The sequence below is a fragment of the Anser anser genome (assembly GCF_964211835.1).
Source record: "Anser anser genome assembly, chromosome: Z".
Taxonomy (NCBI): Eukaryota; Metazoa; Chordata; class Aves; order Anseriformes; family Anatidae; genus Anser; species Anser anser.
This window is the reverse complement of record NC_139723.1, coordinates 47476237-47491546: the sequence shown is the minus strand read 5'-3', so window position 1 is coordinate 47491546 and position 15310 is coordinate 47476237. Positions and strand designations below refer to the sequence as shown.

General features: G+C 41.7%; 1 protein-coding gene across 2 annotated transcripts; it reads left to right on the top strand.

Moving 5' to 3' along the window:
- Positions 1 to 2242: 2242 nt before the first annotated feature.
- Positions 2243 to 14700, top strand: GCNT1 (glucosaminyl (N-acetyl) transferase 1). Of its 2 annotated transcripts, XM_083816562.1 has the most exons (4): positions 2297 to 2396; positions 4128 to 4220; positions 11749 to 11860; positions 12282 to 14700. In XM_083816562.1, the coding sequence occupies exon 4, from the start codon at positions 12420 to 12422 to the stop codon at positions 13698 to 13700; it is 1281 nt and encodes a 426-aa protein (XP_083672688.1). In that variant the 5' UTR covers positions 2297 to 2396; positions 4128 to 4220; positions 11749 to 11860; positions 12282 to 12419; the 3' UTR covers positions 13701 to 14700. The 2 variants fall into 2 exon arrangements, with proteins under 2 accessions (XP_083672687.1, XP_083672688.1); XM_083816561.1 differs by lacking the exon at positions 4128 to 4220 and having other exon boundaries at positions 2243 to 2396.
- Positions 14701 to 15310: the final 610 nt, after the last annotated feature.

Sequence of the window (15310 nt, the reverse complement as noted above, 5' to 3'; positions counted from 1 at the left end):
AATGATATATTTAAAATTTCCCACATGTGACTCTGCTTTTTTTCACTTTTTTCTTCATATATTTTTTTAACTCCTCCTATTGTTTCATTGGCTTCCTTTATCAGTACTTCCAAAATTTTGAATTAAATCTCTATCTTCTTTTTTTTCTTTGTTCCACAGCTGCCACAGCGTCACATCTCTCACCAGTCTATCCCACAGCAGGGAGGTCAACTTGTGCACCGTCATCTAAGCATTCCAGCTTCAAGGTTAGAATCATAGAATCATTAAGGTTGGAAAAGATCTCCAAGATCATCTGGTCCAACCATCCGCCTGCTGTCAATATTGCCTACTAAACCAAGTTCCTAATTACCACATCCAACCTTACCTTAAACACTCCCAGGGACAGTGACGCCACCACCCCCCTGGGCAACCCGTTCCAATGCCTGGCTATGGAACAAAAGAAGAAGAAGAGCAAAAACCAGGTGGAAACCCACCTTGCCCATTTTCTTTCAGGATCTGTTGACAAAGACTATACACGTAAATGTACCATAACCGAAATGCACTCACTGAAATTGCATGAAGCTGCAATAAGTAAATTATGATTTTTTTTTTTTGCCAGCATGGCAAAGGATTAGCCTCTCTAATGTCCATCTACCAGGAACTATACTATCTACCTGTGCAAAAGTCAGAGAATAACAGATTTCTGAACTTCATCTATTTGTCCAAAATAACTATTTTCAGTAAAGATTTAATGCTTTTTCCCTCATCCCTCCCTTCCATTGGAAGTAGTTTGTAGAGGGAAACTTCTGTTTCTGCAGCAAAATACACAATCTCTGGTGCTTTGTTTATTTTGGTCCAACACACTTCTTTGCTTCTCTAGTTGCGTGAATAATAAGGCAGAGGAAGTGAAAAACAATGAAACAAAACGTTTGCCCTCGAAGTTTACATTTTGTAAACCCAATTCACCTTTTCATAAATACTCCTTGCACTGCAATGGCATTACAGTGCTTTGCAGACACTTTAACAAAAGAACAATAGTTAAATTTACTCTACCTATGACTTCTCTTATTATTCTAATTTACGCATTTACATGCAGATAGGGAGTCTTTAGCCGTAACCGCAAAGCGTTACTGTCCATGGGAAAAACAAATGGGAAACCTTGTCTCCTTGCCCCCAGATTTCTCACTCCCTTGGGAGCCTCTGTCACCCACCACTGGGTTTCCAGAAAAAGCACCTTTTTAATACAGTGCTCTACCAGAAGCTCAGACCTATCAGTTACAGACAGGTCTTTTTTTTTTTTTCCTTTTTTTTTTTCCACCTCACCTGGGAAAAGGTAGGGATTGCTAAACTTGTGTGTAGTTAGTTACACACAGTTTCTCAACCCAAGAGGTATGCAAATAAGAAAAAATTTCTTGACAACATGGAATTGCAAATTTCAGGCCCTGCGGCCCATTTCCATTTCAGTGGTCACCTGCCACTGTCTGCCCGTGCCAGCCTTGAAAACAAATCTCTGTTTTCTGGTGAGCTTTCAGCCCCTTGATCCTGCTTATCGTGCAGATGCACGAACCCCCCGTGGGAGCTCACTACTGGGTTGAGGAATGGGCAGGAGAGACCTTTTAGACATGCCTTGATCCGCCAAGTCCTATCGCAGAGATTCCTGGGATTTTTCAGTGCTTCGAGCACTGCTCAAACTGCTGCAGAATGCAGCGCTCGGTTTGTTGTTGCTTTTAGCAAGGGAGATGATTTCTCTGAACTTCCAATTTCTTTGGAATTGAATTTCACATTTTCTTTGTAAGTCCTTTCATGGCTTATGGTATATCAAGGAGGTGCCCCCAAACCCCACTTTCGTATTTCGGCGCCCCCCGAACCCTGCTGGATGCGTTTTATCTTCGGGCGCGAACAAATCAAAGTCATCCTCTGGCTGTGCCGAGACACGCATGCTCTTCGTTTCACGGCACCACTTTCTGGAACCGGCCTCCCAGATGGGTCTGCCCCTTCCCCACCATGCTCCCCTCACCGCTCCCCGCTCCCAGCAGCGCGTTTGCAATTTTATTTGTTATAAATAAATAAAAATTATTAACAACGACAACAACGACAACAACAGCAACAATAATAATAATAATAGTAATAATAGTAATAATAAAGGTGCTAAAAAGAGCAGCGGAAAGCGAGGGCTGGCGGCATCTCGGCACCGTCTGAGCGAGCCGGGGAGCGCCGTTCCGAGCAGCGCTGATGGGTGGTGCTGGGGGCGGTGCGGGCTGTCCGGGGGCCGCCAACCCGGTGCGGTGGGGCCGCGCAGGGCAGGGCAGGGCCGGGCGGCGGCTCGGTGGCCGCTGGGGGCGGCTGCAGGCTGCGGGGCGCCCCGCCGGCCCCGGGCACATCGAGCCGCGCCGGGGAGAGCGGCGGCGGCCCCGCAGGTGGGTGCCCGGCTGGGGGCGCGACGCTCCTCGACGGGGCTCGGGGGCGCCCCAAGGAGCATCGGGGTGGTGGTGGTGGTGGTGTGTGTGTGGGGGGGGGGGACACGGGCAGGTGCCGCGCTGCGGGGCAGGAGAGGCGCAGCCCTGCGCGCACCTCGTCCCCCTGTGCTTCGGGTCCTCTCTCCTCTCTGCCCCGCTTTTCTTTCAGCTCTGCTTGTGCCCTTTCCCCTTCCCTTTCCCCTTCCCTTTTCCTCTTTCTCCGTTTCTCTCTCTCCTTGCTTTCTCCCCTTCTTTCTTTCTCTCCCCTCTCCCCATTCTCTCTCTCCTTCCATTCTCCCCCTCTCCTTCTTCTCTTTCTCTTTCTTTCTTTCTTTCTTTCTTTCTTTCTTTCTTTCTTTCTTTCTTTCTTTCTTTCTTTCTTTCTTTTTGTTCTCTCTCCCTCTCTCTCTCCCTCCTTTCTCTCCCTCCCTCTTTTCTTTCTGTCTCCATTCTCTCTCTCTCTCCCTTCTCCCTCTCCCCCCTCACTCTCCTTTCTCTCTCTTCTTACTTTCTTGTTTCCTTTTCCTTTCATTCATTTTGTTTTTCCTCTCCACTCCTCTCCGCTCCTCTCCTCTCTGCTCCTCTCCGCTCTAATCTGTGCAGTTCACATCTCTCCGTTCTTTTTCATCCCCTTCTTTTTCATCCCTTTCTTTCCTTCTCCACTGTATTTTTTTTCTAGCTCCCCCAGCACCCTGTCCCGTGGCAGTGTGCGCAGGGCTGGCCCCTCCATGAGATGCTGGGCAGCCCAGAGTAGGCTGCTGGGCTCAGGGTGTTGGATGGGTCTGAAACCTGTTAGTGAGAACAGGGAGCAGGGGACAGACACCCCATGCTCCTGAGGAATTGCAGACCTGAGGTATGGCTTTTCTTCTTGTATTAAATTCATTAGAATTGGGAAAACCGTGAAGAAACCTCCTCTTTCAGAACAGCAAAGCTGTTTAGAAGGTTGTAAATAGTTTTCTGTGACCCAGGTTGGGTGGGAGGACTCAGAAGCCTGACAGGAAGCTCTGGCACTTTGCCCCCTTTCAGTGTTGCTCAGAAAAGTAGACTTCTTTGTGGGAAAGAGGGGGAGTGGTAGCAGCAGGGAATTGCCATTTTGGAGCCTGCAATTTTAAATTTCTTTTTTAATGGAATATGAGGTGGGTGACCTCAGAGCTGGCAAAAATGACAGGCCTTGGGAGTCAGAAATCGCAGTGTGAGAAGAGGGGACAAGACTAGCATTTCAGTCTATCCACTTCAACTTGAAAATTCTTGAGAAAAAATAACACAATATTTGTACATCAGGATGGAGCTCAGTTACAGTGGAACAAGGCTTTTGAAAGTGGGTGTGTACAAGAGAAAATACTTTTTTTCTCACCTCTGTGTTTCACTGCTCTCCCCACAGTAAACATCAGTCATCAGCATTAAACTCTTCCCTATGAATCTGAAATGTCTGGGGCAATACCTATTTCCTGGAGCTATAAAAGCCAAAAGTTTCTTAAAAAACATGAACATCTTTGCCAAGTCTGTTCTCTTTCTACACTTCTGTGAAATGCACTGGGGAACATACATGCTGAAGATTTACAGTCTGCTGTGTTGAGAGCACAGTGATGTGCTGAGCAAAACCCTACTTTCCATATTCATTGCTACAATGGAAAACTTATTGCTAGTCTTATGAAAAGATTTAATTTTTTTATAATTATTTTTTTCTAATAGTCTCCTCCTGGTCTTTGTTTGAATTCTGACGTAATCCCAAAGTTCTCCACTTACTTTGGTTCATAAGATCCTGACAAAGCACTCTAAATTATAGTACGTATTTTGTCCTTTTGTGCATTTTGTAATGGATACTACTTTCTAGGTAGTGCCTGCATCTTAGGCAATACAAAGTTACATTTTTGAACTATATTTTTATGTGGCATTGTCTTGCAGATCAGATGAAACTTGTTTCATGCTCATTTGAAGTGAACAGTGGGGGAAAAAAACAACAAAACATATAGTACCTCTTAAGCTGTAAATTTAAAATAGAAAAAACTGTTTTATTGACTTGCACAATAGAGCTAAACCTGTGCACTGGAGCATGATGCTGATCCATGTTAGTGCTGTAAGAGATCTCGTATTTTCTGAGGAGGTTGTTGCTGCTGGTACTATTTGTCCTTTAGGTCACTAAAGAAATGTAACTGTAGGCATACGTATGCTGCCTTCAAAAAAGGGCAAAGAAAATCTCCTCCGACCAGCAATCTAAATGTTTTGCTTGAAGCTGGATCAAAGTACTCAAGAGTTTGACAGCCTCTTCCCTCCCCCTTTAGATTCAGGTTTGGTTTAACAGGTGACATTACCTTTCCTGCTAAGGGGCCTGCCAGTTTGTCCTGTTCTGAAACAGGGCATTATCACAAGGGAGTGATTAGCAAACACAGTAGGTGGGCAGCAGGAGTGCAGAGCCTGCTCAGTTCCAGGGGAAATTACAGCTCCTGCTTTAAAGTACTGTGGAAAAAAAATGCATATGCATTTCACTTAAAGGTAGCCAATGCATACAGATTAACCTGAGGAACACAAGGCAACTCAACTGTTCTATTGTTAAACCGGTCAATCGTACTTGAAACATTATTTTTGTGTGTGTGTTTTGTTTGTTTACTTTGGGATTTGTGAGTGTACTTTCTGTGTCAGCTACCTTGAGGTAAAACTTTCCTTCAGTACTAAGAGTCTCAGACTCCTTGAGGTAGGCGATGGTCACTAAATGACTTTGTAATAATGACTTCCCTTTGCTTAGTTGAAATTTCTTACTATTTTAGCTCTTCTTGTGGGACCTTTAAGAAAGGATTTTAATGCAAGTGGGAATCAGACTTTGAACTCTGTTGTGAGGAAGATGTAGTTGACAAATCAATAGAAAGGCTACCAAAAATTATACTCTTTCAATGCCTATCTGATTCTAGTCACTCCCATCATTCAGTGTCCATGTAGTGGTAGGTGTAGCAATGGTGTTTCGTTTAAAGCTGCCTTCTAAGCTAACAAGTCACTAGAAATGTGTTATTTCTTTCTCAAGAAAATAAATGCCTTTTGTTTCCTTTTCTTCCTGTTTTATAACCATCTCTGAAGAAAAAGCCCTGCACGCCTGCAGAGTGTTATCAATGAGCATCCACATGCAACCCTGCTGCTCTGGGTATGACTTGCAGAATTCATGTCTTAGCCCCATACAGTCTAATGGTAGTCCAAATACTCTGCTTGTGACTAGTGCTTGTTTTTGTAAGACAGAAGACAAATGGAACAAACGTGACTGCTTTCATTCGGTTACAGGCATAGCTACTTTCAAGATCGTATTGCTTGATATCATGGAAATGTTGAGTAAATGTGACCCCGCTGTGTGTAGCACATCTCTTCAGAAAACCCCACATCCACGCATTCCATCCTTGTGCTTATGCATGCTGGTGTTTATGCAAGCAGTTTATGGCTTTAAAAATCACTTCCTCCTCAGAACAAATGTTCTGCATAGCTGAGCCTGAATGGAAGCAGGTCAATTGTGAAAACTGCTTGCAGGACACGTATGCTTTGAAGCATGTTGGATATACCCTGGGAAAACTCAAAGACTTCTCAGCAAATCCACCATCAGTGGAGGGCCTTCTGCTGAAGTGTTGAGGAAAAGTTTGATACCTCAGGTGGAATTTGTGAGTGGGGAAAGTGAAGAGCAGGAATACGGGACGACACCTGCTCACTTGCTATTCTGAGGGCCAGCTGCAGTCTTCTTATATCTCCTCCCCCTGCCCCAAGGGCAAAAAAAACTGGGAAAATAAGTCAGTTCTGACTCTCACTCCCCACCCGTCAAAAGGATTACTCATCTTGTGGCCCATCCCAGCCAGTGCTTCAGAAATGGGTATATTCAGTACTACATTTTCCACTCAGCATTTTTTCAATGGGTTTCCATAAAAATAAAAAAACCAAATTGTCATGACTGTGTGTAGGATTTTATTGCAACTTCCAGAAAGGTTTCAAGTATGTGATGTAAGGTTTTGGCTAAAAGCTAACATGTCTGTGGATGTAGACTTGAGGCACATGTTAATATTTGTGCTGCTGGGATCTCTCCCCAAGAGCTATATACCAAAAGTCACAGAAGCTACAACAGGTATAGGGAAACACCTCCATCTACTTCCTCTGATGCTCTTTTAGAGGAGAAAAAGTGAAGAGAAGGAGCTGTGGGCACCTTAGCTCAACAGCCCCAGGGAGCAGTGACACTGAAACCTTGTGGCCAGGCATGCAAGACCAAGGAGACCGTGCATACATTTCTTAGCTGGTTTTGTCCTCCTGCCAGCCTCCGTAGTGCTGCTGGGCTTTAGCTCCTTCCTGCCTTTCTGTCACGCTTCTGCAAGATGTACAGGCTGCCCAAGTACCCCAAAGTATTTTCTTACCTTCTGCCTAACCACTTCTGAGCTTCTGGTGCTGATACTGGCCCGTGGTGTATTTTGGAGGTGCTTATGTTTCATTGCTGAACTGGCATTTTACATCTTGCTTCAACAGTTTCTCCATTGGCGTGAGCAAAGACTGGAGTGCCAAAATCACAAGGCATTTGACCTTTTGTGTTTTTTGGTCCCAGTGCCACCAGCCCTACATTATCTTTTCACGAGATGGGTCTGTTTACCAATTCACAGCAAACCCTAATTGCTTTTTGTAAAATAATAACAACAAAAAAGATACCATAAAAAACTATATGGTAATATCTTAAAAAATATATATATACTTAGCCTATGGTTTCACTTTGTTTTCTGAACTACTTTAGACAGGACAGATGAGGGTTATGCATTTTACATGAGTTTTGAGAAAGGGGTCCCTGTGACAAAGGAGAATTAGGAATCCTCTTTTGCCTGTCCTGAAGGTGCAATGTTTAGCAAAGCCACAAACCACACATTCTTACGCTTATGGTCGTTTGAGGGGGGTTGTTCCACTGCCCCATGTTTTGCATGTTGCTAACTCTGCATAAGAAATAATAAGCATGTGTAACCGTTGTTGGAAGGAGGAGGAAGAAAGAAGTTGAAGCACTGTAATTTGGGCAGAATGAATTCTCCCAGAGAACGATACTACCCAGATGCAAAACTGATTAGAGGCAGCTCTTGCTTTTAACCTAGTTTAGGAAAAGACACACCTCCTACTCTCAGCCGTATCAGTCCAAACAAGAACCTAAAACCTGGAGGCTGAGTTTGCTGGACTAGGGCGTGGTGATCTGCTAGGTCTCTGAAGCCTTCCCATCAAGCTAGGCTTTTCCAAACTCCCTTGTCCAGGTCCATTGTACTATGTTGCCTTTGTTCCTCCTTGATGACCCTCTCCCCTGCTTTAAGGATGCAGTTTCACGATAAACTTGAGTTGGTTTAATCAAGCGTGCTGTTGCTGAAGGAGGAGGCACCGTTCTCCTCCATCCCTCCCTAGGTTCACACGTTCCTGGGGTGGGAGCAGGCTGGGGCCATCAAGGCCCTCAGGGCCCTACCAGCAGAGGACTTCCCCAGGGCCAGGCCTGCTCCCACACTGACAGGAGGTGCTGGGTACGTGCGGCTGGGAGGGACCGGAGTGGTACTGCTCCTTCCACCAGCAGCATGCCATGTGTCGGACGAATCCCACCACGGAACTGCGTCCGAAGGGGTGGGCTCTGTGCAGCTGGGCTCAGGCACACAGGCCTCTGCCAGGGCTCCTGGCAGGTCAGCGTAGCAGCACGGTGCTTCCTCTGCACCATCGTGAAAGTCCCCTTGAGTGGTGTGAGTGTAATGCTCCTTAATGGATGGGGCCCTGGCACACCTGATCTAGTGGGTGGCATCCCTGCCCATGGCAGGGGGTTGGAACTGGGTGGTCTGTAAGGTCCCTTCCAACCCAAGCCATTCTGTGATGATGGTAACAGTACTGCTGTTACCTGTTTTAGTCCAGCCAGTCTGCATAAAACATCCAAATGAAATTCAGTCTCCCTTGGAACTGTGCTATAATCTTGTAAAAGATGTTTTCTTTAGTTATTATTATTGAAAACTTATATTTCTTGTGGAATTTTATGTTTGTTTTTAAGGATGGATGAAGCCATACTTATCTGAAATCGCATGCTGAGCTGGGCTAGGAGGGTGCTGCTCCCTCTTGTCTGTGGCTGCAGTTTTTCCTTGATGAACTTTGTTCCTAGTTTACTCCTTTAGCACAAATACCCATGCTGTATCTTCCTGACTCATTCAACTCAATAATGTGGGTCACGTTTACCACCGAGCACGTAGGGTAACACAGGTATATAAAGTAACCAGGTAAACACAACACTAACAATACCCAGCTATTTTACAGCACCTTTACAGTAATATGAAAATTAAATCTGACTTTTATCAAAATGTCTCCCAAACTGCCAGATAATGAATACTTGCTTCATAGATGAATAAATTAAGATGCAGGTGATCCAAATTATTTAGCCTCTGACTCAGAACAGGTGTTAGAACAGGAGATTTAAACTGGGTACAGTAATCCTTCCCAAAAGGCCTATTTAAATGTCCAGTGGTAGTCTGTAGTAAAAATCAAGTTGAAGTGGCCTTGTGCTTTCTGTTTAGTCATACTTTATAGTTTCTATACAGCATTTAAGAACAATTCTGTCAGGAAAAAGGGAAGCAGGCAGGTAACCAAACCTTTTTACCAACTCTTCCAAATACCAGCAACTGCTGTAAGTTTCCCCTTTGAATGACTGCTGCATCAAAACGCAGCTGTAATGAGGAGGAAGCAGTAGAAGATGGAAACGGGTCAAATACATAACTTCTGAGACCAAGCCTCAGTTGAGAGCAAGTCCAGGGCTGTGCATGAAGTCTTTTTTTTGTCTGCGGCTGTGAAAACCTCCTTCCTGCTCTCCCAAGTACAAAGCTGTGTCCATAACACTGAAGCTATCAAGAAGTTGAGAAGAAGATGGCAAAAGCTTTGCTGTTTGAAACCATGTTAGGAGTATTCTAGGCTCATAAAACTTTCTAAAACAGAAAAAAGCTATATTATTAGATGAACGTTAGCAAATCTTTCCTAGCTCTGTGAAGGTCAGTGTATGCAAAGAATGGGCGTATGGCCAGGTCCTAGTACTTCTAGAAAGGAATTCCAAGCATAAACAGGGCAGCTTATGATTAAGACTGCTCAGTGGAATTGGTGTGTCAGTGAGAGGAATTGACTGTGGGGAAAAATTACATAAAGATAAGTACCTTGTAACCTGTAAATGTTTACATATTTCTCTTTTTGGTATAAAGGAAATAAAAGTTCTTTTTATTTTGAGCTCAAAACAACTAGCTAGCTATAGGAGACCCTTCTGAAACAGATTATTTACCCTGTATTCAGCTAAGTCTTCCACTAAAAGCAGACTGAGAAGGACTTCTTAGCAAACTTATTCTTTGGAGGTCATAGCAAGTGAAGATCTTAATGGTAGCTTTAAGTTAAGTCTCTGGCTCCCTGAATCACAGAGAACAAGAAGTGGGTGGCAATTCTCTTAAAGTGCATGTTGTTCCTCAGTGCTCATGCTTCTATATAAACTGAGAATAGGATAAAGTAGAAATGCTAACTCTTGTCCTAAAGAAAAGGGTTCCAGTTTCTGACAGCTAAAAATTCACAGATGTAAGTGCATTTGAATTATATTTTAACTTTTACAAAAATCCTTGTTCAGATGTGGTTGGTAAGCAGAAAACAGTAGTTTAAAGTTAATCCATATCACAAACTGCACCCTATCGAAATATATACTTGATAGAGGCTATGGAGACTATCACATAGCTGCTATCCTTCTTTTATTAATTTCATATATCATGGGTATTATTTTTATTGGATCAGATTTACTAGTCAGAACTGGCAGGATGTCAAGTAAGGAAGTGTGTGGTAAGTTGTAAAGCATGTTAAAACTTGCTCTAAATTATGTCTTTGTATTTGATGCCACAACACAATCTAAAGGTGGTGATTGAGGAATTCCCCTCTCCCCTTTTCTTCTACTCATACTAAGAGCTTAAATTTTGTTTCTTCCAGTATACACGTAAAACGGACATGCAACATACATCTGCCTCCCAAAGATAAGTTAGAAATTAAAGATACAGTAATTACGAGTATAGCTCTGAAAGCCTTCATGGTAAACATTGTATTTACACAATACTGTTATCTACAAATAACTTGTGGCCCTTGCATGGTGGTGGCCTGAATTATGAAACACTTTGTTGTGGTACTGGTTTAAGTTATTGCCAATCCTTAGAGATGTGCTAGATGTTTGTGCAGTGACCTACACCCTCCATCCACCTTCCCCATGTGGATCAGTTCCCCTGGTCCATTTGCAGTGCTGCAGGCGTAGCGGTGGACACGAAGCATAGTGCGTCCCAATGGCACCACTGCTGTCAAAAAGCTCTGCAATGCCACATCTCAATTTCTTACACATACACATATTGGGTTTTGCAAGTTAAAAGCCACAATGTAAGAATTACAAGCTAAAATGATACTGAGGTAGCTTAAAGAAAAGAGGGGAAAAAAATAAAATCTTATGCTGAAACAGCAAAACCCAGAGGAGAATACAGCACAATCTTCCTTAAACAAATGTTCTTACCAATTATTTTGGGAAACAATTGCTTAGAATCAAAAAGTTACTCAAAGCACTAAAATTTTCTTGAAAGTAGTAAAAATGAAAGGAGCTATAGGTCTCTCAAAGACTTCACTATTTCACAAACTTTTTAATTTAAAGATTAAAATGTTGGAAGACATTCACTATAAATTATATTATTTTTCACAGAGCTTGGTTTGAAATTCAGATCTGTGCTGAATTATTCAGATAACAAATTTGTAAGCATAACTGCTTGAGCAGTAAATTGTTTAAGAACATCCTATTCTTCATCATTTTACATGTATGAGGTAGTACAAAAAAGACATCTAGTTCTTTAATCCTGTTGTAGGCTGCAGTGTTCTCAACAGCTAGACCTATAGCAGCCACATGACTTTGGGACAAACCCTTCACAGAGTGCTGAAACAGAACAAAGGCATTTCAGCACTCTGCAAACAGAATATGGAAAAAAAAAACCAGAAGCAGAACTAACAAAAATAATGCAGCATCTGGGTTGCAACTCTGCCTTGCAGCATGTTTCCACATAAAAAGCAACTGCTGAATAGTTTAAAAAAAAAAGTGTGTCTAAATGATGGTAACACAACACTGCTGTGCTCTTAGATTTGTGCATTTGTAGGGATTTAACACTAATCAGCTTTAGAGATGGATCGTAACTACTGCCTTTTTACCTTGAAGAGGTACTTCAGCAATTCAGTCACAGCTGTTTTCAGAACTCTGCAAGCTGAGGAGCCATGCTATACTAATTTCTTTTTCCCTTTTTAATCAACCCTTTCTTGATAGATCATCTGCAGGATGTTGAAGAGACTGCATCTCATGTAAAAATCTAGGAAGTCTTCAGGGACTGCTTCCCCAGGAGGAAGATGAATTGTGAATAGTATCTAGGAAGTGAGTGGTAAGTTAAAACTGTAATTAAATTTATGTCACTGCTAACATGGGTATAAAACATTCTTGTCACATTCTGAAGATGAATTAACATCAAATACTTGCTTGTCAGAAACATATCTGACTTATCTTGATTTTGTTAGATGCAGTTGAACCTGCTCTGCTCTCTTACTGAACTTGAATTTGTAGTCTTAGTACTTCAGCCAATAAAAGATAAGAAATAGCTCACGAAAGCTGTTTCCTCTCCCAATATTTATCTTGAAAAAATACACTAATTTTATTCATTAATTTTTAATTTTCAGTAGAATATTTTTGTCTGAAGTCTTCACTTTTTTTTTCAGTCGGTAAATAGTAATGTCATTATTATCCAGTAATTTTTTAAAGAAACTTTTCAGTAACTGCAATGACAGCTATATTTTATTTCATTTTAGGATTTTTCCTTCTGTCTTCCTGACAAATGCACCAAGTTTCTGAGAAACACAAACTGTTTCTTCTGAAGTTGTTGAGGCTGATATGAGCAGAGTGGAGGACAAATTTTCTTAGCCCTACAAAGCCACCTGGTATTTGAAATGCTGAAAAGGAAACTACGGTTTTGCCACAACTCATGCTTCAGGCTTTTCTTGGGTCTAACTCTGATTTTAGTAATCATTTCAGTTTTGAAAGTTAACCAGAAACCAAACTTCTTAAATCGGAGACATCTAGAGCTGACTAAGGAAGACCCTACTGGCAATATTAACTGCACCAAGATAATAGAGGGTGATATAGAAGAAATTCAAAAGGTGAAGCTTGAGACATTATCAATATCATTTAAGAAACGCCCCAAACTGACAGCCAATGACTATATTAACATGACAGCAGACTGTGCCTCTTTCACTAAGATGAGGAAATACATTATGGAACCTCTCAGCAATGAAGAAGCAGAATTTCCAATTGCTTACTCGATAGTGGTTTATCACAAAATCGAGATGCTTGATAGACTTCTAAGATCTATCTACGCTCCTCAGAATTTTTACTGCATCCATGTAGACAGAAAGTCTCCAGAATCCTTTTTTACTGCTGTGAAAGGAATAGTCTCATGTTTTGATAATGTCTTTATTTCCAGCCAGTTAGAGAGTGTTGTATATGCTTCATGGAGCAGGGTGCAGGCAGATATTAATTGCATGAAAGATCTCTACAGAAGAAGTTCAAACTGGAAATACCTAATAAACCTTTGTGGCATGGACTTTCCTATAAAGACCAACCAGGAAATAGTAGAGAAATTGAAAGCCCTTAAAGGTGAAAACAGCTTGGAGACAGAAAAAATGCCTGTTTATAAAGAAGTAAGGTGGAAAAAACACTATGAGATTATTGATGGTAAGGTAAAGAACACAGGTATAGACAAACAACTGCCACCTCTCAGTACTCCAATTTTTTCTGGTAGTGCCTATTTTGTAGTTAGCAGAAGATTTGTAGAACATATATTAGAAAGTAGCAAAATCCTCAAATTTATTGAGTGGGCAAAAGACACTTACAGCCCTGATGAATACCTGTGGGCAACGATTCAGAGAATCCCTGAAGTCCCCGGTGCCGTTTCTTCTAGTGACAAGTACGACGTTTCTGATATGAATGCACTGGCCAGGTTTGTCAAATGGCAGTACTTTGAAGGAGATGTGTCTAAAGGTGCACCCTACCCACCGTGCAGTGGAGTTCATGTTCGGTCTGTCTGTGTGTTCGGGGTAGGAGATCTGAAATGGATGCTGCGAAATCACCACTTCTTTGCTAATAAGTTTGATACTGATGTCGACCCTTTTGCAGTGAAATGTTTGGAAGAATATTTACGACATAAAGCATTGTATCTGCAAAAGAACTGAAATACTGCACTCTCCAGTTATGAAACCTAAGTACAAATAATATACAGTACAAATAATATACTACTTTAACATGCAACACTGGTGGTGGTGGTGCTGATAATGGCTATGATGGTTATCACCACATTGGTATGGTGGTGACAAGGCCCTGCCTGGTCCATGGACAAGTTGGAGAGAAGACATACCTCTGAAGATGAGGATGCCTTGTGTTACACCCTGAGTGTTGGAATTTGGGTACAAAATCAAAGATGGCAGTTTTTGGAAGCTCAACTATTTCAAATATTTATTATATAAATACGTGTTATGGTGTGATTAATGGGCTTCCTTTGGCTAAACAACTTGTTTGAAGGCCTGGAAATGATTTTTTTTTTTTCATGGTTATGGTTTTTTTTTTTTTTTTTTATTCCCATGAATATAATGCTAGCTGTAAAAGAAAAGTGAGGAGAAAAAAGGGGGAAGAAGCAGCGGGACTGCACAAAGTTCGTATTGAGTGCTGGAAGATCTCAGGAAATTAACATGGGAACTGATTTGAAAAGTAAACAAAAGGGGATATACCAAAGCCAAGTGTCATCATTTAACTTAAATATGATTGCTGCAGTTCTGCAATATGTAATTCTTAATCCTCCTGGAAACTTCATCTTCAGCATGGAGTATTAAGGACTTGTATTCCTATTTTTGTAGCAAAATCTTGCTTTTGTACTCTTAAGCCTTCCCTGATAATGTGATATGAAGTTTATATACTAGTTCCTCGTTATATCATCTCAGGAAAACTTCATTTTTGTGCCTGATGAGAGTTAGACTTGTAATTTTACACTTATTGTATCACAAGTCTTACTTCTGAATCCAGAATGACTCAAATTTCTCAAAAACTGAAAAGAAGAATTGCAGCAGTGTACAAATGTTACTGATGGAACTGCGGGTTTCTGCTTTCTGTCAGGCTCAACTTGCAATCCAGATACTTTTAACACTAAGTATGCAAAAATAAAGTTATTTTTCTAAACGATACTGTCTCTTCCTACAGTTAAATTCTTAAAAGGCTCTGACAGAAAATCCTAAGAAGACCTAAGATGACTTTACTGTAGGTTGCCATACACAACTGATGCTGCAGCAGAGACAAGTCTTGCCTTTCCTCCATCCATTCATTCAGGCATCCATGCTTAAGTTTAACATGTGCTGCTGTTTCTTACTTACTTATTTGCATCTTTTAGTAGAAAGGAAAGGGGGAAATCTGGATGAATTTTGTTTCAGATTAGTCCCCTGCTTGATCTAGCTGCTGCAATGTGGCACGGGTACTGCAAACAATACAAAAGCATGGTGATGAGGAATCAGGACAGCATGAGGAATGATATTATTTCTTTTCATAGTAATTCTGGTTTGTTATGCATCCTATCTTACTCCTGATATTCATTATTGACAGTAGCAAGTAGCAGAATAGACTGCTTTTTTTTTTCTTTCTTTTTTTTCCCCCTGTTATTTGTGTTTCTTGGACTGTTGCTGTGAAGGCAGTACAAGTTTCTCACAAAGGTAGATTGTCATAAGTTTCTTCTAAGATCTGCCCCAATATGAGACATGAGCATTATGAACTGCTTGCTGTTGATCATGCAAGTCTTTAA